Source organism: Passer domesticus, chromosome 6 (assembly GCF_036417665.1).
Source record: "Passer domesticus isolate bPasDom1 chromosome 6, bPasDom1.hap1, whole genome shotgun sequence".
NCBI classification, from domain to species: Eukaryota; Metazoa; Chordata; class Aves; order Passeriformes; family Passeridae; genus Passer; species Passer domesticus.
Genome location: NC_087479.1, coordinates 50,379,647 through 50,403,319, shown reverse-complemented (window position 1 = coordinate 50,403,319; position 23,673 = coordinate 50,379,647). Strand labels below are relative to the sequence as shown.

The 23,673-nt window shown below is 38.2% G+C and overlaps 1 protein-coding gene and 1 long non-coding RNA gene across 9 annotated transcripts in view; one reads left to right on the top strand and one right to left on the bottom strand.

Annotated features, from left to right (window-relative positions):
• The window catches only part of INSC (INSC spindle orientation adaptor protein), a 134,039-nt gene that overhangs the window by 53,693 nt on the left and 56,673 nt on the right, over positions 1-23,673 (top strand). For all 8 annotated transcript variants that reach the window (XM_064425401.1, XM_064425400.1, XM_064425399.1 and 5 more), the window contains 2 exons: positions 21,931-22,276; positions 22,783-22,835. In XM_064425401.1, coding sequence (XP_064281471.1) covers positions 21,931-22,276; positions 22,783-22,835 — 399 coding nt within the window. The remainder of the gene's footprint in view (positions 1-21,930; positions 22,277-22,782; positions 22,836-23,673) is intronic.
• LOC135303500 (uncharacterized) lies at positions 8,801-11,620 on the bottom strand. Its single transcript, XR_010364977.1, has 4 exons — positions 11,606-11,620; positions 10,784-10,990; positions 10,019-10,160; positions 8,801-9,437 (listed from the first exon to the last, which is right to left on the bottom strand). It is a non-coding gene; the product is annotated as an uncharacterized LOC135303500 (long non-coding RNA).

Sequence of the window (23,673 nt, the reverse complement as noted above, 5' to 3'; positions counted from 1 at the left end):
ACTGTGTTAAATACAGTATTTTTCTCTTCAGTTCATGTTTCCTGGGAATTTCTTCCTTATTTAATTGCCTGGTCTCTCTTAATCTGGTTCACTGTTCCCTGAGGATGCTTGGGAGGATCTTGTAATCAGTTGTTCAGTAGCCTGTAATGAGCAAATTTTAAAAAAGCTATAAGAACAATGTTTCAGCTTTGTAAATATTTTTCTTTGTTGTTTTCCCTTTTTGACAAATAATATAATGATCTTAAAAAATGTGCCGGTTGATGTGACCCCATTTCTGGTCTCATTAAATTGGCTCGTGTCTGTTAGTGGTTGGGTTTATGAGCTCATATTAACCCTGAGGGATTTGGAGTGCAAACAAGAGTTTAATATTAAGCTGAAGTGTGACTGTTAACAATTTCAGTTGTTTTGTTTTGCTTCTCACAGTATTTTAGAGAATGTGGTAAAGTGAAAATATATATACACACATATAAATATATATATTGTTTTATTTAGGGCAATATACATAAAGGACTAAATGTAATATTTTACTTGTTTCTAAAGAAACAACTTTTGTCCTGCACATGTAAACTACGCTTCAGGTATTTGAATTTTGCATTTTGCTAATTTTCAATACTTTATTGTTGAATTTGGTACAGGGACTATAGAAAACATTTGGTCCAATATAGAAAATTTGGTCCAATTTGGAAGTATAGAAAACATGTACATCAAGAATATAATATTCTCTTCATCTAAAGTTATGGAAATATTTTTCCAATATATTAAATGTCAGCAACACTGATATCATGATAAAGATTAAACAAGAGCAAACCAGGGAAAAGCTGAAAAAATTATTGAAGGAAAAAAGGAAGAACTAGGCAATGGTATCCAAGTGATTGAGGCTGTTCAATGGATGGCACGATCGGTGAAAGCAAACTTTTGGGGAGTGCTATAGAGCAAAAAATATCTTGTTCAGTATCAGCTGTGCACAAATCAGCAGTTTGATGTATTATATGTTACACAACTCAGCTCTGGGATAACTGTGGTAGTGGGAAGGGATGAAAGGGCAGCAAATACTCTAATTGGAAAGCAGAGAAATCTGCTAACAATGTGTATTCAGGTTGTTAACCTTGCTTGCCAGGATCCCAGAGTAAGGGAGTCTTTGTTTGCAGCTGGCTTGATTTCTGGGCCAGAGATTCCTATGCTTTGTGCCATTGATGCAAAATGACACTTTTAACTTTATTTTTGAAATTTTTTAAGTTTAAAATCCAAGTTTCAAAATGAATTCACTTTAGTACTTTAAGTTAATATTTCGAGTATATCAACTATGCCGGCCTGTCTTTGAGGCTTAAAGGAAGTGGCCTTCTGAATACTGCAAGTGTCCAGTCTGCAGCAGTGAAGAGTCCTTCATTCACAGGTGTTTGAGTTGGTTTCTCCATCTTGAGACTATCACTGAGGTCCTCAGGCTTTCAGATTTCAAGTAACAATATTTTACAGCTACTATTGTTTAATGCTTTCTTATGGTCCAGTGCACCCTGTGGGAAACCAGGAGGGAGAATTATGGAAAAGCCATATAGCTGTATATTTTTATGTTGTTTTGACAGAAACTTCTCTCTATAGTGGTTCAGCCACACAGCTAATTTGTTTCCATCTCATTTAGAAGCAAACAAACTTTTCTCAAGCCTGTCTTCCTGTGGCACAGTCCCCGTGTGGAGGCGTAAGGGCTGTGTTTGTCATGAGAGTGAATCAGGAAGCCATTAGATGGGAACACTCCTGGTTTAGTCTAACCCCCTGTTGCTCTTGGCCAAAATGTCAGGAGCAACCTGGAAAGCAATCAGCTGCTACTGCCAGGGGAAAATAAGATATTTTGTCCTGCTCCAAAGGGCTGGAATGGTACTGGACATTCTCTGTTTAACTGCTGGACGAGAGGTTGATCTCAGTAACTTTGAAAATGTATTTTTTTTTCCTTGTGCAAACAGTCCAACTGATTAAACTGCTGCACAGCTGCCCTGCTGTGATTGAGGAGGCATTTTAAAGTGTACATTGGTCCCAGCATTGTTGTTCTGCTTGCTGCAAATGCAAGGTGTTCAGTCAGTGCTTAAATTGAAGATTTTTTTACTACTTAAGTTAACAGCTTGATATAATTTTAAACACCTCAACAGATTCCAAAACAATCTTGATGGGTTTTCCAGCATCTAAAAAGTGATACTGCTCTTTGCTCGCCAATTAAATTTCTATGTATGTATGGGTTTGTGGAAGAAACAGGGAAGGTTTTTGGACAGTTATGATGTTCTTTCAATTAAAATTTTGGTAAAGCATTTGTCTATCCTTTTCATTTGACACAGAATAGGGGTATATAAGACATACATTTAATATACAGGTTATAGTGCAAAAGCACAGAAAATTTTATTTCATGCTTACTCTGCTAGCAAACCTGTGCAGGGTTTTGCATTTCCAGAAAGAAGCCTAAAACTACATTTGGAAGAAGTAAAATGGGCTCCATACATTTCAGAAACTTACGGCCTTTCTCTGTGTTCTGTTTACCTCTGTCTTTTGTTGGCATTTGTCCAATGATCCATCCTCTTTGAGGAGTATAACTTATTTTTTACATATCACCTTTCTCTCCCCAGTGTGTCTCAAGAAATGTTTTAGCTTTATTGCTTTTTCCACTTTGTATACATCATGCTTTTGACAATAACACTTGAGATTAGATTTTCTTAGAATTGCTTAAAGACGAGTTGCAAAAAAAACCCCAAAGCTAAGGGGGAGGTTGTGCATTTGTTGGAATCATAGAATGGCTTGAATTGGAAGGTGCCTTAAAGATGATCTCGTTCCAATCCCCTGGACAGGGACATGTTCCACTAGGCCGGGTTGCTCAGAGCTCCATCCAGCCTGGCTTTGAACATTGCCAGGGATGGGGCATCCACTACTTCTCTGGGCAACCTGTGCCAGTGCCTCATCACCCTCACAGTAAAGAATTGTTTTTTCTAATATCTAATCTAAAACTCTTTCAGTTTGAAGCCATTCCCTTTATCCTGTCATGATCTTGTAAATAATTTCTCTCCATCTTTCTTGTGGGTTCTCTTTAGGTATTGGAAGTCCACCATTAGGTCACACAGCTTTGAGTGTTGTATCTCTTTTTCCCCATCTCTTCAGCATTTCATTTGGATCCCCTTCAACACGTGCTTGCAATTGCACCTGTGCTCTTGTAAAACAATGCTTACAGGGAGGCCCTGTATGAAGGCCAGGCAAAGCAACCTTTTGCACTTTTCATGTGCCTCTACCTGTTTCATACTCTGAAGAAATGCCTTTGGCAAATATGATCACCTCAGCATTAAATGCATCAGGAAAGAGGAAATGGATATGATGGAACATGCATAATACTTCACAAATGTGATACAGGAACTGTACCTGCTTCCTGCAGGTATATTAACCTTCATTTTATTTGAACCCATAAAGAGCCTCCAATCACTCTTGCCCCCAGAGTAAAACAGTGCTACTTCTCAATTTAGGTCCTTAAGTAATCTATAACCAGAAGTGAGTTTAGTTTTATATGTCAAAGAGCATCAGTGGTGAAAACAGCCCATTAACAGCTCTGTGTACATCCCTGCAGCTCGTTAGGACAATTTTCTACTCCAATCAGATAAATGTGGTACAGATGAGCTTATTTATTACTGTTGTAGAAGAGAAGCTATGTTAGGATTTCAGGCATTCTTTCATGTCAGAAATAGTAAAACTTTTTGCTAATAGGCAGCAAAATGCTGCTGATATTTGCCTTAACACTATTCTCCAAGTTTTTTTCTTTGGTTGTTTGGAAGCTGAAAGCTCAGAATGCTGTCACTGTTCGGTGCTAGCACAAGGGGGAACCAAGTGGTTTTCTGACCCATGTGTAAAAAAGTTATGAAAGGCTATCCTGACCAATGGTAGAGTGACACAGAGATTATTCAGCATGACCCAGAGCATTCCTTTTGGGAAGTCTTCTTCAGTTTTCAGGAAATATGAAATTAGAATGTTGAATGAATTTTGTATGCCTGTGCAAGGAGTTTTTTTCTCAACAGCTTAGGTCTGCAAATTAGGTAAAAGAGAAATAGGGTTTCTAGGATCGGTATCAAGGTACTGCATTTGTTTTTCCCAAAGCTGAAGCTGCAGAACAAATTTGCTAGATTTCTGAGTACAGTTGGCTGAGAAATGGTTCTTCTGTTTGAGTAGTTGTAATTGTAAATGTATTTGTTTTACCTCTGCATAAAGATGTTTCTTACTTGTTCCACTTAAAAATTTGAAACCAGCAGAGGAAGTTCTTATATCTGTAAGAATATCCCTCAAAGTGGGGACTTGAGCCCAAGTTCATTATAAATGCCCTAATATTTTCCTGGGTAAATACGTATATGTGTATGGATAGGCAAATTGTTCCAGCTGAATTTATTGCATGAGACAAATGTTGGAACAGCAAATATCTAGCAAATGAAATGTGAAGTAAAAATGTTAAAAAAACAACTTAATGGTCTGAATGAGATGTATGGACAGATATTAACCCACAGGTATACATATATGCATGTATATGCTCCCTTAATTGGGACTGCAAATTAAGTCTGATACATAAAAACCGGATCTGATTTAAAAAAAAAAAAAAGGGAGTGGGGAGAATGGGATAGAGAGAGAGGAGCAATAAAAATCCTCAGAAAACAGCCCGCCACTTATAGATCTGATGTATTAAACAGCATTTTGGTATGTGATTTGTAGTCTCATGCATCTGGTAGTTACTTTTTTCTCTGAAGTACCATGACATTTGCTTTCAACTATGTGTGTATGGACATAAATAACATAATAGCTCCATTTGCATGTGCCCTGTCATGGTTTCACTCCTGCTATCACCAGCTATCATTCCAGGCAGCTGTGAAGTGCAGGAAAATCTAGTTACAACAAGGTTATCTTGGTGCAAAATACACCCATATATTTAACAGATCAGGGGTGCTGTGGTACCAAGGTGATATTTCATGAATAGAGAAAGTGGATAGTCTCATCCCTCTCCAGTCTCATGGAACCAATGACACTTTTATTAATATTGCTCTTCAAAACCTCACTATGAGACTGTGACCTGAGTAGTGCAGTCTGGAATGCCTCAAGCTCTCAAAACTTCCAAGTTCAGGTCAGATGTCTGTGGGGTTACAGTGGTGTGGAAAAAAGGTGGGAAGGGAAAAAACATAAGCACACAACTTTGGTTGTCAGTAAATATCTGAAAAAATACAGACAGAAATTTAATGGTGTTTTTACTGATCCAGTTGAAGTAAGTTTGCAGCATGTAGAATTGATACCCTTCCACCTCTGTATCCAACAAAGAGAATTCAATGTAACTTTAAAGTGTGAAGTTGTGCTGAACTGCTCTTGTTTTGCTCATGCTTTCTTTCTATGCATGTTTTTTGATCAGCTTTAAATTAAGTTCACTGGTATTTCTGTTCTGCTCTCCACTGGAAATGGATGGTGTTTACCTTCAGTACACAGCAGTAGTGAGAGGCAGGAAATAAGAGACATTATTTTTTTGGTTTGAGGAACAGAGGTACCTATCAGTGCCTTTGAAGACTGTGTCTGTTGAAATTATTAATTTCTGCAGTATATTGAAGAGCAATGATGAATCTTCTCCCAAGTAGGAATTGCATGATTGGATCTTGTCTGCTGAATTCAGAAGGAAGGTTCAGGTGCTTTTCTCTTAGTTGGATAATGTCTGGGCTAAGAATGAATTTAATGAAATAAAAATTTGGGGAGAGAGGGACACTAGGGAGTGAAACTACATTTCTCCCCAAGTTAGAGATGGCCCAAAATACAGTGTTAAGCCTGTAAGATGTTTTAAATTTAGTGTTTGTGTTTCAGCACTTTGTTTGAGTCCTTCCAGGAACAGGTGTCAGGTGAGAAGTGGAATCTAAATTACACATCTTCTTGCAAACAATGTGCCAAGTTAGTGCTGAGACTGCTGCCTTTTTTTGTATTAGTGGCAGCTACAGAAAGGTACATCTTGCTTGAGATCTGAAGCTTGAAAAGCTGTTGAGCAGGTGCTTTGAAAATTTTGTGAAGTGATGAAAAGCCTATAATGAAGCTAAATTGTTTTATCCTTGTACTCTGGATAACAGTAAAACATAGAAATCACATAGAAAACTGGATCTACTTTATTTGCTTCTCTATATAGTGAAGTCAGTTATCTTATTTTCTGTTTACATGATGGCAGCAGAAGAGGTTTTTTAATCAGACAAATAGAACTTTTTCTTTCCTTGCTCTCATAATACAGACTGCAAAAGGGAAACTAAAAGAATATTCAGTGAATAATTAATTTATTTTGTGTTTCACACATGTATTTTCCATTTGTGAGGAAATTCTGTTATCTCATAGTAGTTTGTATGAAATAAATTCCTTTAGCTAAAGCTGATGACAATAACAGACATGATATGACGCAATATTTCCTTGCTTCCATTTCTGATATATTTTCAAATCGGATTTGCTTGATGTGCTGTGAGGTGCCATGAGGGACTATAAGAGGACAAAAACCTAGTTCCACTCATCCTTTAATTGTTTTTTTAATGCAAAAGACTGTGCTCCCATAAAATATCCATTTATTCACATTTGATGCCAGAGGCCAATTCATTGAACCTAGGATGTATTATTGCAATGGTGTTCACTACACTTCTGTGCTCTGTTAGCTGTCTTCCAGATTCTTTGATGGCCACTAAACATTTATTATTGCTAAATAAATAATTAAGGAGGGATAATTGGCTTATTTTTGTGGAATGATACCAGAATGATATGCTTTTTTTTTTTTTGGGAAAGTATCATTGTTCTGTTTTTAATGCACTGCAGAATGTGGAGCCTGCATGCCCTTATGAATCATAGTTAGTTAGCTCATTTGTGCCAGAAATTCACTGACAACGATCCAAACCCTGCTCTTGCTAAACTAAGAGAAATAAATAGATATTCTGTTTCATTCTACTCATTAAGGGGGGAAAAAGAAGCAATCCTTATTCTGTCATTTCTTTTTGTCATCATTTGTAATATTCTCTGGGTCTGTGTAAAAACTACTCGGTTCTATCCTCAGGGGTTTGTAATTCTTTTCACTTGCTCCCTTTATGAAGGTGAGATTGACACCTGGGCAATGTCAGCCAGATTTACTCCCTCCCTTGCTCCTCTTTCACACCTGATATTCTGAATTGCTGTGAACAGCAGTGAGGTGAAAAGTCCTCACTAATGAATTATTTCCCAGGAAGGAGCAATCTGTGGGATTCCTAACCCACTCATCTTTACTTTTGCCAGGAAACCACGCTGTGTTGGTTTCTTCACCTCATTCAGTCTTGTGAAGGACCCTCCTGAACTCTTGTCTATTTCAGATCTTGGAATCCAATTGCTTTGGATTTTATATTTTAATGAGAGTGTTCTAGTTCAGGCATTCTTCACACTTCAGCTGTTGTCCATCATTCAAAAGCAACTCTATAATAGTACAAATAGCCATTCATTTCCTTTTTGCTTTTCCTATTTGGCCCTTAGAACTCTACTCAGGATTGCTTGGAAAAAATTTAGTTTTTTGCCTTTCTCCACTATCATGTTACAGTAGCATCGGGAAGTTCCAATCAAGATGAGAACACTGTGTGCAATGCTCAGTGCAAAACCAAGGAAGTGTCACTTAGGCTAAGCAGAGAGTTTAGCAGGAGGATTGCAGGAGGAAATAAAACTTCTCGGAATATTATTAGGAAAGAGTGGAGCTCAGCTTTTGAAATTTCTGCTTGAATGTATCCACTAGATTGGTATTTTGCTCTGAGTAACATTATTGTGCCTGGAAAGCCACACAAGTTTTAAGAAATGCAACAAATAAAAATTTGGCTGAGCACAGCAGCCCATCAAGTCTGTATAGATAAGTAGGGCAAAAGAGAAAAATATTACATTACTCTTTCTGATTGAAATTAAGTACAAAGCTTACAACCTTAGACAGGAGTTACTCAGACAACATTGGGAAGGGCATAGCATATTACTGAACCTGTGTGGTCAGTCCAGACCCATAGATAAAAGGGATTTTCCAGGGTGCCTCTGTCTGTTGGGTGGTGGTTCTTGCACCATTCTGGCCATCTTGGTGGTATTTGTTCTTAAAAAAAATAATTCTGTGAAGAGCATTGCTTATGGAATGGAAATAATCCAGTGTTGGAACTAATCCTATTAAACATCTTTGTTTAAACAGATGTACAATCTACACCATGCCTGGACAGCGTTTCCTTGCATCCCACATTGCACCTTCCAAACCCTGGTACTTCACAGCACTTCACTGTGCATTCAAATGTCCATTAGTACATTCAAGGAGTGAAATCCTTTAACTGCCAAGGGTAGGAAAATCTGTTGATACCAGTGAAGAAAGTATTTCCTAGAATTTCTTCCTAAAATTGTATGGTCTTGAGATTTAATGCTTGGTTTAGGAAAGTTGATTATCATTGTTTAAGTCACCAGCTTTAAACATAAGTAAGCTGTTTTATTATTTGCTCTTTCTTGCCAGCATTGGATGCCAGTAGAAGACTTCATTTTAAACAAACAACTGTCTGCATTATTGCTGGAAGAAACATTACTAAACTATTTTTTCCTGTTTTCCTGTCAAAATATCTATAACCTCTTTCTGAACCATCTTCCTCTAAGTTTCCATCCATTTAGCACAGTAAAGTTGTGTTGCACATCCATAGTATTGTTTTGCAAATATGATCTCTACTTCTATAGTGTTTGGTCTGGCCTGTAGCAGCAATGCATAATACAATGAAAATGCCAGAGTCAAAAGATGAAATGAAATTGTTTGGTTACAAGCAAACAATTCTGATAAGCTTATTCCTTTGCTTTAATCCATTTTATTCATTAACAGAACCTTAGGTTTTATAACAATTGATACAAAAAGAGAGAATTCTTAATACATTAAAGCACCAAATTTTTGTTAGTGGACCAAAGTAATTTTAAAAGTAATGGAACCAACCTCCTTGGAACTAAACAAGCATTTGCTACAGTTCTGTCCATGTGGATGTGAATTCACCTAGTTAGCACAGAGTGTTGTCAGGGAAGGCCATTCCTTTCCACACTTTCCCCAGGAATACTGTGTCAGTCTCTTCTCCTGCACTGTGCTGACAAGTGACTTCCTGCAAATGCTATCCCCAGAGCTTGAACAGCGTGATGGCAGCCAAGAAAAGGACTTTGTATATGCACTGTTGCATCTTCATCTCCAGTGCCAATGCAGGTTTTGCCACAGCCCCTTTCCTGGCTTCCAGGTTTGCAGTTTCCTTCTTCAAGCTTGAGTACAGCAGCTGAAGGCTCGCCTTCTGCTCCTTCAACTTCTGAAGGATTTCTTGCCTTCTTTCCTTCTCATGAACAGTTTCCTTCCCTTCAAAGAGCAGCTGGTTGATGTCGACAGATGCCATCAGCAAAAGGAGCACCCAGAAGATTGCCATGGCAGATCCTTCCTTGGAAGAGAAAGAAAGGTGAAATAACCCAGATTCAGATTCTCAAGAAGAAAAAGAAGTTTCACACTGGAATAAAAGCATTTGTGTTCTTTCTGACCCTGAAAAAGGCTGCAGGCCAGAGGAGCTCCTCAGTGTGGGCCTGTTGCCACAAGTTCCAAACTCAACCGCCCAAAGAGGCTCCATCAGCACAAGATGAGGGGGAAGGTGAGGAAGGTGTGACACACAGAACAGAAATGGCCATGTTTGAGGAGAGAAACATCCAGAATTTTAGATGAAAGAGGAAACAAAGTCCCCCAAGCAGGAGAAGGAGAGGAGGGGCCTGACAAGCTGGTGCAGGTTGATGAGGGAGACATTCCCCAGCTGCTCTTCCAGGGGGGCTCAGGACAGGCTGGATACAGCAGGACCCTCTGCTGGAATGATGAAGTGGAGGAGCTGCTGCTATGGAACTCACACACTGTCACTGGTTCACATGAGTTTTAAATCTCAAAAGAGAGTTTGTCAGGCTCCCCCTCTATTACTGAAGGCCTAGAGATGTTGCGAGACTGTGGCTGAGCCCGAGAGGCTGGCGGGAGCTCACTTACCAGCAGGCGCCTCTGAACAGTGGGTGCAGCTGGGCTGCAGCACCTCCCTCTGACACCAACCTTCTCTTGTTGCCTTGGAGACACTCCTGCAGCGGCTGGGTTCCGGGGTCATGGAATCCTGGAGCTGCTCAGTCCTGGAATCCTAGGGAACCACAGATTCTGGAGCTGATTTTTTTTACTTTCACAGAATTCCCAGAATCACAAGGTTGGAAGAGACTTTAAAGATCACTGAGTACAATCCATGCCCTAACACCTCAATTAAAGTATAGCACCGAGTGCCATATCCAGTCTTTTTTTAAACACATCCAGGGCCGGGGACTCCACCACCTCCTTTGAGAAGATGCTAAGCTGTCAGGTCCCTGAGAGCATTCTCTATTAATTTCATTTTCAGTCAGTTGCTCGTCTCTTGTCAATTCCAGTGTGGGATTATGTTGATCTTAAAATTCTTTGCCCTTGGGGAATTTACCATAAGCATCGTCAAAAGAATCATGAGTGCCACACACCCAAGCCTCATCCAAAGTCTGCTGAAGAGAGAGGGGAAATTTAATTTCAATTTTAAGGAGTGTTGGAATTACATTTGTTCCTTTTAAGTTGGTGGTTCACATTTACTGCTTATGTTACAATCCTCAGGTATCCATGATTATCCAGAAGCCTATTACATTTCAGCTGTTCCACAGAAATATACTTTACATCAAGGTGGTCAGAATTCCCATTTTTAGTTGAAAAATACTGGACTTACATTGTAAAAAAAAAAAAAAAAATTACCTCTAATGTTTTATGATAAAGCCCAATGCCATCAAGAGCAAAGCATGATGGAAAAAGTAATAGTAGAGCCTGAGTCTTCGCTGCTTCAGGAGGTGGCTTGAAATGGAGATGTGGCGTGAGTTTGGCTTTTCCTGTTGGTTGTAATTATTAAACCTGCTTTGTTTGCATTTAAATCTTCAGTTAGCCTGGCTTTCTTAGGTTCAACACCTGCACAAAGGAAAAAGAAAGCATCTAGGAGCACTAACCACCTAGTTTTGACTCTGCAATGTGAATGGAAAGCGAAGGACGTGCATGTGAGATAGAAGCAAACACAATACACAAGAGACAGGAAAATTGCTCTATATAAGCTGCTGAACTTACTAAAATTTTTTATAGTGTCTCCAAGTGTGAAATCGCAACATAAAATGTTTGTGACTAAGAAGTGAGAAAGGGTGGAATTAGATTTAATTGGAACAGAAAAGGAAGACCTTCTAGTAAGGAATATTTAAAGGTTTAGAGTAAAACAGGAGATGAGATACCAAAGATGCATAATAATGAATAGTCTATCATTCTCTAGGGCAAACAAAATTACTTTATCCCCTTCCCTCTGAACAAAGGAAGTTCAGTGATTCTATACATGGCATTTACCATTAAATGCATAAAACTAGTGATTAGACAAAGGGTACTTCTGAAATTAGACAATTAAAAGTGAACTTGAAGTATTGAAGAAAAGTGGGGGAGTAATTGAGATCTCAATGTTATGCATTTGGGGCTTGGGGACAAGAAAGTCTGCAACAACCTGTAGTTTATTCTATGGAAAGAAAAAATAGGAGGAGGACCTACTTATGCCAGTTGATTGAGATGACTGTGACTGCCTTTGCCAGTAAGACGTGGTGATGCAAGAAGGAAGCTCAGTTCTAGGCTGTATGAAATGAGATTTCTGGTGGGGATAAGGTTGTACTAGTATCACTCAAAATTGCTGTTAGACTTTGTTTCTATCAAGTGTGATATCAAGTCTTTCAGTAAAAACAAAATTTTACAGGAACAACAAATCTATTCAAAGCAGGGGCCTGGAAAGGACATAGTTTCATAGAAGGAATCTGAAGAATTTTGCTTGTCAAGTCGTGCAAATTAGAAGCTGAGAACATGTGTTTGCTTTCTAGAAATGCATTAAAAGATAAAATCTTGTTTAAAAGGAAAGATGAAACCATATGGGAATGAACTGGCTTTTAAGGAATTCAGATTAAAAATAAGAAACTTCCAACCAAACTTTCACTGTGATTCTAGAATAGCCATTTAATAGAACATATTTGAGCCCTCTGAGTTAGTGTGATTTTTAGAGTGATTTTTAAGCTATTTTTGAGCAAGTTATCTGATCTGGTTTCTTCTAGTATCAGATGTGTAGGTTTGATGGCATAGATTTCCTTTTCCACCTTCTGACTTCTACAGAATCATATAAACCTGTGCACAAATATTGAATTTGTTTGATTGGAAACGGCTTTCTTATTTGAATGAGACCACCTAAAGCATTTCTGCCTTCTCATTCCAGCATTTGTGACACTGTGTTGCTACTTTTAGTCTTTTGACTTTGTCTGTTGAAGGGTTAATATTCTGAAGGGAATCTTAGAAAAGCTAACATCAGACTGTCCTTTTCTCACCTTTTTTTTTTTTTTGACAGTTTTAGCTGGAGCTGCTGTGTAATAGATGTGAACAAGGGTCTCCAAATTTCTCTAGTCTCCTGAGTGATACTGATCTCATAGCTCCCTGCAAAATGCTTGTTGCTCCCTTCATTAAGTAATCCAGGCTTTACTTAATCAGTAGGGTTAGGACCTTAAATGAGTAAATAGTAGAAGGTGAAAGGCTAATGCTGCTGCTCATAATGCATGTCATAACTCCTTTGAATAAGGCACAGAGCTGGAGTGTTTGTTATTAAACTACAAATTAAGGCAGATTTGGAGGAAGAAAAAAAACAATGCTCAATGAGGCACTAGTGCTATTTTCATGGACTCTCATGTTAGTCTCCAAATTAGTCATTGCTTGTGATTGTGTCTGAGCACTTCCACTGCCTGTGGCCCCAAATTATGTCCAGTGTTCTTCTCCTTTTCACTTTCATTTCTAGTTTTCCCTCCCTGCCAGGTGTCTCTCTCTTGCAGCATACTCTTATAAGGCCATGAGGAATATTGTCCCCTTCAATTACAAGTGTAGCCTGAGGATTGGGAAGCAGGAACCAGGGTTAGATCTCTTGAACACATTCTCTCCTGTTGCTGGCCTTGTTCACTTTTCTCCTTCACGATGCAGGAAAAACATGCCCTGTTAATTATGGGAGTGAGAACTGTGTGTGTACTCAGGAATCTGCAATTTAAACGTGTGCTGATGGCAATGTCCCTTCAAGATTGTCAGCATGCTTCAGTCACTGTGTCAGATTTTAAACTCCTGGAAGAATCTGCAAGGAAGTTCTGAGTAGTTGTGTCATGCAATGTTCCATGAGGCACATTCCTCTTACTTTGGGCTAAATGAAGTCAAAAGTCACAGATTCTGCCGTTGTGCACAAAGCTAAGCTCACTCATCTCTGCTGTCTCATCTCTCAGGAAAACTATAATTGTTGCACTTTTTTCAAGACCCGGGCTGTCATTTGCACAGAGATTGAGTCATGGAATCCTTCATCTTCAGCACAACTTGTGTCTGTGCACTGGAGAACAGTTTGTTGCAAATCATCAGGTAACATGCTGAACAAAAGAGCCAATACAAACTCCTTCACAAACAATGTCCTTCAACCAATATCGTCAGCAGATTATTTTTTGACCCATCCCTCATGTCCAAATTTTAGAGTGGCTAAAATTGCCTGTTTCTAAGTCTGGTGGATTCCTTAAGTTGGATCAAAGCTCATTAAGTCTGATTTGAGTCCATAACAGTTTGTTAAATCTGAATATGCCAGTATCACAAGGTCCAACAAACTTAGCGCTTTTGAAAACTTTCCTTGGTTTACTATCTTACAACAACACTGCAAAAGCAATAATATTAATTTTTAATATCAATTAATTATACTATACAAATATTAATTCAACAGACATATTTGGATTGGTAAACATTCGATCAATGCTAGCATGTTCTTCAGCTTTGCCTGAAAAGAGGCCAATTAAGAGCCTTATAATGTCATTAACTTGCTGATAATGGGGCTTTTTTGCATTTTCCTTCTTTCTCTCAGGAAATTATGTTCTTTTATTATGGTCTTCAACTTCTGTGAACTCAGTGCCTTGTGTGTTTATCAAGATAACTAGTATTTTAGCAATTCAGTGTGCCAGGCAGGAAGTAAAGCTCCTCAAAAGCAGCTTGAACAGTGCCTCAGTATCCCTTCAGCTGGTGGAGGTTGGATAGGACTGGACCTACCTAAACTATTCCCATGTACAGAAAATTAGTGCATGATAAGTTTATCCTAGACTTTACATAAACTAATCAGCAGGCTTAATTAGTCCGTGATTTTACAGAGTGGCTTCCTTAAGTTCTGCGTGTGCCAGCAATTCTGGGCTGGTATAATATTTCCAGACATCTTTAAAGCGACAGCTTACAGTGAGGATTTCTCAGAAAAATGCAAAGATCTGAGGAGAACACTGGCACAGCATTTAACACTAAATTATTTATATGGCATTTTAAAGAGGCCTGACGGAACAACACTAAGTTCACACATCATACCTTATATATTACAAGTGATTACTGTGTTTTTACTTTCCTTATAGACTTTTCTACAATGGTGATCTTTGAGTAATTCGGCATTATCCGTTACTGACTTAATTTGGAGAAGTTGTCAGATTTTGGTAACTGTAACAAATGAGTAATCACTGAGGCTAATTAAAATAACCTTTCAATATAGCCTGGTAACTTTTTTAAAACCTAGAAACTACCTTTTATCCTTGTGTTCTAAAGGTTTAAATAATTCATACTAAAGTCACCTTTTGTCACAGTGAAGTTGGATTGCTAGTGTCCCTTTGGAAAAGAAGTGGGTAAAATTAAGAGGCAAAAAAAAATACCCCGCAAACCATCTGGCTGTACTTCTATCTTGCTCCATCGAGTACAAAATCTAAATATTTGTAGGATTCTATTACCTTAGGAATGATCTACACAGTAAGTGCACTCACTTAAAAACCAGGAATCTGATTCGTATCTGCCTTAAAGCTACTCTGTGCGTTTTAAGCTATCTCTCCAGCTGGCTCTACAAAATTTTGCCAAAATCGGTGCAAATACAATACTGTGTATCTACGCGGCTCTTTTATGTGATTAATATAATGTATAGTAATTGAGGAAAAGTGAGCACTGTCTCTATAGGTCTTTACTCTCTCCTTCCACTGAGAGTTGAGTTCTGCTGGCCATTGTATTGATGTGGAAATTGGCCCTGGCTATATTGCATACCCATGAATAATTCTGCAAAGATGAATTAGAAAAAAATTAGAGATTATTTATGTTCAAAGAGAGGGTGAAATTCATTCAATAAGTTGTTTGTTGCCAATTAATTACCGACCACTAATTAGAATAATAAATTTGCACACAGTTGTAAGATTTGGCATTGACTTTCACCATAGGCTTATCTGGAAGCAGTAGTAAATGCTATCATTAGGATTGGTAATAAATCTGTCATATTAGGTGAAAATGGATAAAAAGGCTAAGAAGCCTTGGAAACATAATTTGACCGAGCAGAAGTCTTTACACTTCATAAATACGACCACTGGAATTATTCACATGAATTGATCAGCTCCAACTTCGACACAATGTTATAAAACATGAAACTTTTGCACTTAGTGAAACTCAGTGCTAAATTGGAGGTATAACTCTTTTTCATTATAACATTTGCAATTTAAAACAGAAGTGTGTGTGCTGCCAGTATAATGGTGGTAAAGATCTTCAAGATGGAAATTTTAAACAAATGATGTAGGCATTAACTCTTGACTTTTGTGTTCATGTAACACCAACATGAGAGAGATCAATCATTTTGATATCAATCCATCTAGTCTATCCTAAAGATCTTGATTTGTTAGTTAACAAACTACTTAAGAGAGGATAGAAAATAACAAAAAAAAGGTGGTGTGGGGGAAGAGAAATGCTAGTAAGAGAACTTTGAATATCATAGGTCTCTTCTTAGATATTTGAAATAGGAGTATTTTTTTAATATCTTAGGATGAACTTTACCTGCAATGTTTTATGCAGTGCAGAAATGTGTATTTTAAACAAGGTCCAAACATCTCTTGAAGTAACACACTTATAACAGGCTATTGCTCTAAGCTGGCCTCAGCCAGTGACACCAGAGGATTTTTTCCAAATGACACAATTTTTTAAAGACTATGATTTTTGGAAAGCACACTAGAATTCAGAGTATTCAAATTGCTCCTTAGTCAAGTTCAGTTGAGCACTCTTGAAAATTGTGTCAAATACTATACAGCCTCAATTAAAACAAAACAACTTTTAAGAAATGTTGGAGATTTTATTTTGATTTTTCTTTTGCACTGAATTATTTTTACAACTGTTTTTAATTAAATGCAGCTATTATAATGTAGAGCCTAGATAAATTGCTTTTTGTCAATATGCCACAGCATACTAAATTCAGTAATTTTAACTAGTGGGTAACTGCTATCCATCTATATATCTATACATCTCACTTTCAAGAAGTAGATCCTAAAGGCACAGGAGCAGGCTGTGCCCATGTGCTGCCAAAAGATGAGCCAGTGAGGAAGAAGTCTGGCCTGGCTGAACAGAGAGCCTTGTCTGGAATTCAGGAAAAAAAAGGGCAAGTTTATTGTGGCATTGACATTCCCTGAAAAAATCCCTTTGCCCAGGATTTTCCTTCTGGGAGGCTGAGAAGCCTCAGAGAAAAGGAAAACAATTCTTATCTCATTTGCTTCTCCTGTGTTTTGCTCACGTGTGGAATGTGATTGGCGATTGTTTACCAATAGGTGATTGTTTCATTGGATTCTGCTGTGAGTTGTTTTCACTCATTGGCCAATCAGGGACAAGCTGAGACTCTGGAAAGTGCCATGAGTTTTCTTTATTATCTTTTTGACATTGAGTAAGTATCTTTTCTGTATTCTTTAGTATAGTATAGTATTCTTTAATATAATATACTATAATAAAGTAATAAATTAGCTTTCTGAGAACATGGAGTCAGCTTCATCATTCCTCCCTGCCACAAGGGTCCCTGCAAATACAATAATTTATCACTTTTGGAAGAAAGGGAGAGCCACTTGTGTGAGCTACAAGGATGCCATGGGCTTATGCAGGGAGAAAATTAGAAGGGCTAAAGCCCAACCTGAATTAATCTGGTTACTGCTGTGAAAAACAATAAAAAAATGTCTATAAATACATTGGCAACAAAAGGGAGGCTAAGGAGGACCTCCTTCTTTACCAGATATGGGGGGAAAATATGGTGACAGGATGAGAAAAGGCTCAGGGCATCCAATGCCTTCTTGCCTCAGTCTTTCATAGTAAAACCAGCTGTTCTGCATCTTGTCAGCCCCCTGAGATGAAAGATGGCAGAGAACAGAATGAAGTCCTCATATTCCAAGGGGAAATGATCACAAAATCTATGGTGTGGATGAGATCTACCAAAGAATACTGAGGGTGCTGGCAGAAGTGCTCACTGGGCCACTTTCTATCATTTACCAGCACACCTCTCTGTATGGGGAGGTCCCAGGTGGCTGCTTTTTAGCCAGTGTGACACCTGTCTTCCAGAAGAGCCACAAGGTGCCTGCAGGGAGCTACAGGCCTGTCAGCCTGACCTCAGAGCCAGGGAAGGTCATGGAGCAGGTCATCCTGGGTGCCATCATGCAGCACATCTGGACAACCAGGGGATCAGACAGGGTTTCAGAAATGGCAGGACCTGTGCTTGACCAACCTGACCTCCTCTGACAAGGTCACCCACTTAGTGGAGGAGGGAAAGGCTGTAGCTGTTGTCTGTCTGCCTGGACTGCGTGAAATACCTTGAGACTGGTTCCCACAGCATTCTGCTGGAGAAACTGGCCGTTTGTGGCTTGGATGAATATTGTGTGTGGCAGGAGCAGGGCAGGGATTGTCCCCCTGTGCTGGGCACTGGTGAGGCCACACCTCGAGTGCTGTGTCCAGTTCTGGGCCCCTCACTATAAGGAAGACATTAAGGGGCTGGAGAGAGTCCAGAGGGGGCAACAGAGCTGGGGAAGGCTTGGGAGCACAAGTCCTGTGAGGAGCAGCTGTGGGAGCTGGGGGTGTTCAGTCTGGAGAGAGAAGAAGGCTGAGGATTAACAGATTTCTTTTTATTATTGCCTGAAAGAAGGATGGAGCAAGGTGGGGACTTATCTCTTCTCCCAAATAACCAGTGACAGGACAAGAAGAAATGCCCCCAAAGTAACCCAGTGGAGGTTTAGATTGAAAATTAGGGAAAATTTCTTCACTGCAAGTGTTGTCAAATACTGGAATGGACTCCCCATGGAAGTGCTTGGGTCACCATCCCTGGAGGTATCTAAAAGTTGTGTAGAAGTGGCACCTAAGGACAGGATTAAGTGATGGACCTGGCAGTGCTGGGTTAATGGCTGGACCTGATAGTGTTAAGTGGTTCTATGATTCTGTAAACCTCAGGGTCTGAGCCAGTTAACCAGATACTTTTGCAAAACTAGAGAGAACTGTGGGAAATCACACTAGTAAGTTCTCTTATACTTCAGCAAATCTTATTTAATGTATTTAATGACCTGAAAAATTAGTTACAAAAGCAGGACAATACAAAATGGTAAAATGCTAAAAGAAATCATTTGTTAATGAACATAAAGTAGTACATGTGAGGAGGTAAATGGAACTGAAGTACAATTTCTTTCTTCACATGTATAGTGAATAGATTATTTATTATCACTCATGGAAAAGATTCTGAAATCAAAATAAGTGTATTTTCAGAAAGGTAAAGGTGGAACAGCTCTCTGGAAAACACTTTAGTAAAAAAAAAATAAATCAAGAATTGTTGGAAAACAGGGACTGTGCAGAAAATGTGTTTCAAACCTATAAATTGACCTGTCCTGTTTTCCCCATCACATCTTGGGACATAAGGAAACTGGAAAAAGCTTTTTGAAGAGGTGGAAAGAGTAAGTGAACGTTCAGAGGGTTGGAATCCTAACTATCAGGGGACAGACTAGATAGGCTGAGTTTCTATACCATGGAAATAAAATAACCTAGAGAAGATGGGATAGAGCAAACAAAATAACGAATTGCATGAAGAGGGTGAATACAGGACCTTAATTTCATTTACAGTATCCCTTAGAATATAGCAGCTAAAGTGTTTGTGTTCATTTCTCCAGGCAGCAAGTTTAAAATAAACAATAAGAAACACTTATTCATACAAAAAAAAAATAAACAACGTGAGACACTGACACTAGATGTTGTAAAGGCCAAAAGTTTAACTGAGTTCAAAAAGGGATTAATGGCTACTTTTGTTTCATGAATTGTGTAAACATCCTACTCAGACACAACTTCTAGCTGAGGAAGTTCCTAAACCACTAATTGCCAGAAGATGGGAAGGAGGGGTTGCTCAGCTCTTGCTACACTTCTTATAATCTTTCCTTATGCATCTCCTAATGGGCATGTTGGGACCAGGATAATGGGCTAAACAGAGTTTGTTTGGTTTTTTTTTTTGCCTGAACCATTATGGTTGTTTTTATTTTGTAGGCGTAGGGTTTTTTGTTGTTGTTGCTGTTTTTTTGTAATGGGGAGACAAAATGGAAATTTCCAACTTGTTTTTTGAGCTCTCTAAATGCCATCTGGAATACGATTCTTAATAGCTAATTAAGGATGATCACAGTTTTTTGCTTTCCTCATTTTAATATGTAAAAAATTAGTCTATAAATTCATCTGCAGAATGCTTAAGATGATTTTCTCTGCATACAGTGAGATTTGGATGAAGGTGAATAATTTAAATATTTCATTTCAGTGATAATGATGTGTGTCTAATTTAAAGGACAATGTGTCAGAAAAGCTAACAATAAGCAGGGGGAGTTTTCTGTGGTCTGCTAGAAGGATATGAATGGTATCATTTTTTGCTCTTGTCAGTTAAGGAATATGAGGTTTCAATGAAAAAACATTCTACGTTCTACAGTTGTACTTCTGGCAATTAGTAGGAACAGAAGCAAACAAGGAGAGTTTCTTTAACGTCTATGCTTTTTTTGTCTTGTGCAATTCTTATTACCTCTTTTTTTCCTTAGAGTGAAGAATAAGATTGGCATTTTGGGACTAAAGGAAATACTAATTACTTTTTTTCTTGTTGATTTTTATGGTTTTTTTTTTCCTCACTAACTTTCTATTCTAGTTTTATTTTTTGTCCATGTGAATTTATAATGTAGAAGTTTATTTCTACTTACTAAACAGAAACTTAATTAATCATCACAGTGCACTTTGGAAATGAAAGATACATTACTCTGTGTCAAATAAGTTTATCCTGTTCTGCATGCAAAATATGCACATTGTTATAAATCATGGTCTCAAACTTCTAAAGTTGTTGTTTTTGTTTATTAGGAAACCTTGCTTCAGATCCAAAAAGGCAATAAGGAGACTGCACATAGCAAAGAGAAAGTAGGCCTCAATCGATCATGAAATGCAATTACACAATATTCAGAGCTGAGTGAAATAAAGACTTTAAATAGCAGTAGCCTGTAAAGTTCAAAATTAAAAGTAGTTTCATCATGTATTGTGAAAAGAGAGATTGAATCAATGAAACTGATCTCTTGTATCTTGTTTGCTGTCAATTTACATGAAATGATACTTGAGGAAAGCCTCCATTTCCTGTATATGTAAATACATTTTGTTTATTTATGGAATATTACTGGAGTGGTCTGGCAGGAGGTTTCTGGAGTTCATCTGGTGCTCATGGTATAAATGGAAGCACAAGAATTGGAAAAGGCTTCCACCTGGTCCTCCTTAGCTTAGCTAATGTGATTGCAGATTTTATTCTAGCAGTAAGACTTTATTTAACAGCACAGAATGTTACTGCTGAGTTGCAATAAATCAGTATCTTAATTAAAAGAATAGGGACTTTCTTTTTGTCCTTTCTGATATAGTATCATGAAATCTGCATATGTGTCCAGAAGATAGACAACAATCTACTATGACTAACCTGTCATATTAACTGTAGGATACCAGTAGAAGTTTGAAAAAAACCAGTTAAATCCATTTTCTCTTGCTTTCACTTTCTTCTTTACCTCTTATTTTTAATTCTTTGGAAAATTTTAGTATGGTTGGGGTGAGGATTGAGATACTTTTATTAGGATCTGGCTGCCTTATAAGAAAAAATATCTAGACAGCTTCATCTCAAGACTCTGAGTCTTGAAATTTGAAATCCCTCTTGAAATTTGTGATCCCTCGTAAAGTGAGCTCTGAATCAGTGAAATTTCTGCCTCAGCTACCACATTTTACTGGCTGGAGGGTGCAAGGGCACAAAATGCAAACCCACTGCCCTTGTGTCAGGGTACACTCGTCAAGGAGCTTTTCAGCCTTGCTGGTTCACATCGTATTTTCTGTAGTATAAAAAATGCGCTTTGGAAGTCAGTTTGCAAATTGTGCGACAACAATGAGAAATAAGGGAGAAGGTAAAGGTCTGGTCAGGAAGTAGAATCCAGCTTTAGTTTCAGGGATTATGACATGGAACAAATATTGCAGTATTGTTCACTGTCTTGGTTTGGCAGCATAAGTTTGGAAGAGATTTGGAGAGATGCTGCAAGGTAAAATTTTATTTTAAGCACTTAATAGGCCAAGTGTCTAGGAAAACCTGACAGTCCCATAAACAACAAGCAAACATACCCATAACTTTGTTCCTTCTCCCATACAAAACTCTGAATGTACAAGAAACATTTTCCTCAAAAAGCATAATCAAAACTTCTTGCTTATCTCCAATATCCACTGATTTCTCAGACAAAATTTTATAGCGGGGTGTGTGGTGTAAAAGTGATTAGAAATCCAGAACTTGCTTTTGGAATCAAGAGCTAAATGTGTCACTGTGTTACTTACTGCAAGCAAATTGTTTGTTCAACTATTTGCCTTTGGTCAATCAATTGGTCAATCAAGCAACCTAGTAGTGGGTAGTGTGTGGTTACAGCAGGTTACCACCAGCTGTATGGTGTTTATTCTAAGGTTGTTTTGCTTTACCTCATTCTTCCCTCTCCTTCTCTGCCTTCCAGCATGCACCTAATCCAGGTGGACTCTGTTCAGCGATGGATGGAAGACCTGAAGTTGATGACAGACTGTGAATGTATGTGCATTCTCCAGTCCAAGCCCATCAGCATTGAGAAGGATGAACAGAATGAACTCATCCTCTCCTCACAGCACAGCACTTGTGATAACTTGCAGCTCCTGCTGAAGAGAGCTTGGATCATCAGCACTGAGCTGACCAGGATTGCTCAGAAGTTGGAGAAGAACAGGTGGCAGAGGGTGCACAGCATGACTGTGAGAGTCAACTGCCACGTGCACTCCATGGTGAATGAGTACAACACCTTCACGAGGAGCTCTTCAGAAGAAATGCACCAGGTGAGAGGATGCCTTACCCTGATGTGTTTCTCTTGTTTTTAAAATTTTTATTCTATTGTAATAATTAATACTTGCTTTAAACAATCTGTAAGAAATTCTTACATACTGATTTTGGTCCCTTGTTTAAGACTTTCCAATCCCTTTCCAGCAATGGAAATCTTCTTGACTTACTCTGGATCCTATTTTATCATAGGCTATTCTGAATGTTAATATTGTCGACAAATTGCATGGAAAAAATGTTTTGCTTTTGATGACTACAGAACTAAATTATTTTGACACCTCATTTGTGAGTTCCTTTGTATTTAAAATATGAAAAATGCTACTATTTTTGTTAAACTCAGTTTTATCTCTACCTGTTTTATTCATAAAAGTAGATGAAGGGTGTTCATATGAAATATTATGTTTTGAGAGGGTTTTCAATTAATAAACAGGGATCATCTATTTTTGTAAAGCAATTGTGTGTATGAATATAACTTTAGAACTACTTTCTCTTGGTCTCTCTGCAGCTTGAAAAACTCTTAATGGAAAAGTGTTCAGAATTTACAGCATTCACAGAAAGGTAACTTAAATTTTGTAGTTGAAATATTTATTTTGCTGCTTTATTATGTTGTAGAACTTCTAATGAGAAGCTCAAATCCATAGGCACCTCCTCAGCTGTTTGAACTAGGCTGCTGTAACTCTGCAAGGATTTCTAAATGTTAATCTCTGGTGGATGAAGGGAGTTGCTTTCTGCCTAAAATGCATCCTAATGAAAGATGGGATCTGCTGTTGCCCAAAGAGTCTGATAGACACAAAGTTACACACAAGTGGATTTTCCAGGACTTTTAGATATCAAGGGAGAAAGTATGGCTGTAGCAGATATTGGTGACAACATTTCCTTCTAGTTCTGTGGAGTCAGGATTTCAGCTGGTGTGAAAACTTGGATTTTGAGACTTGTACTACATGCTCCTGTATGAACATATCCATGCACTATAAATCAAACCAAAGGAAATACACATTCCATTAAATTGTAGTTGTAGGTTTACTCATCTGCCTGCACTCTGGGATGCTGAGATTAGAAAATAAAAATCTCTGTAATTCTTCTCATGCTATTTCCGCTTTCTAACATAATTTACCCATTTCCTCCAGCACAGTTCAATCATTTTTTTTGGTTTACTTTAAACATTGTGCAAGTCATTCTGTTTTGGGGATATCATCAGGGAAAAAGCACCATCTAATTATCAGGAAATAACGTTTTTTGGAGCACTATTGCTTTGTGCCAAACCCACAGAGCTCACATTTGTGTTTTATATTTTACTATAAGACACACGGATTTAATAATGAGCTGCAATCTCAAAGTGTCTGCCCTAAACTAGCCCTCTCCTTTCTTGTCTTTTTTGTCAAAAAATTGACATAGG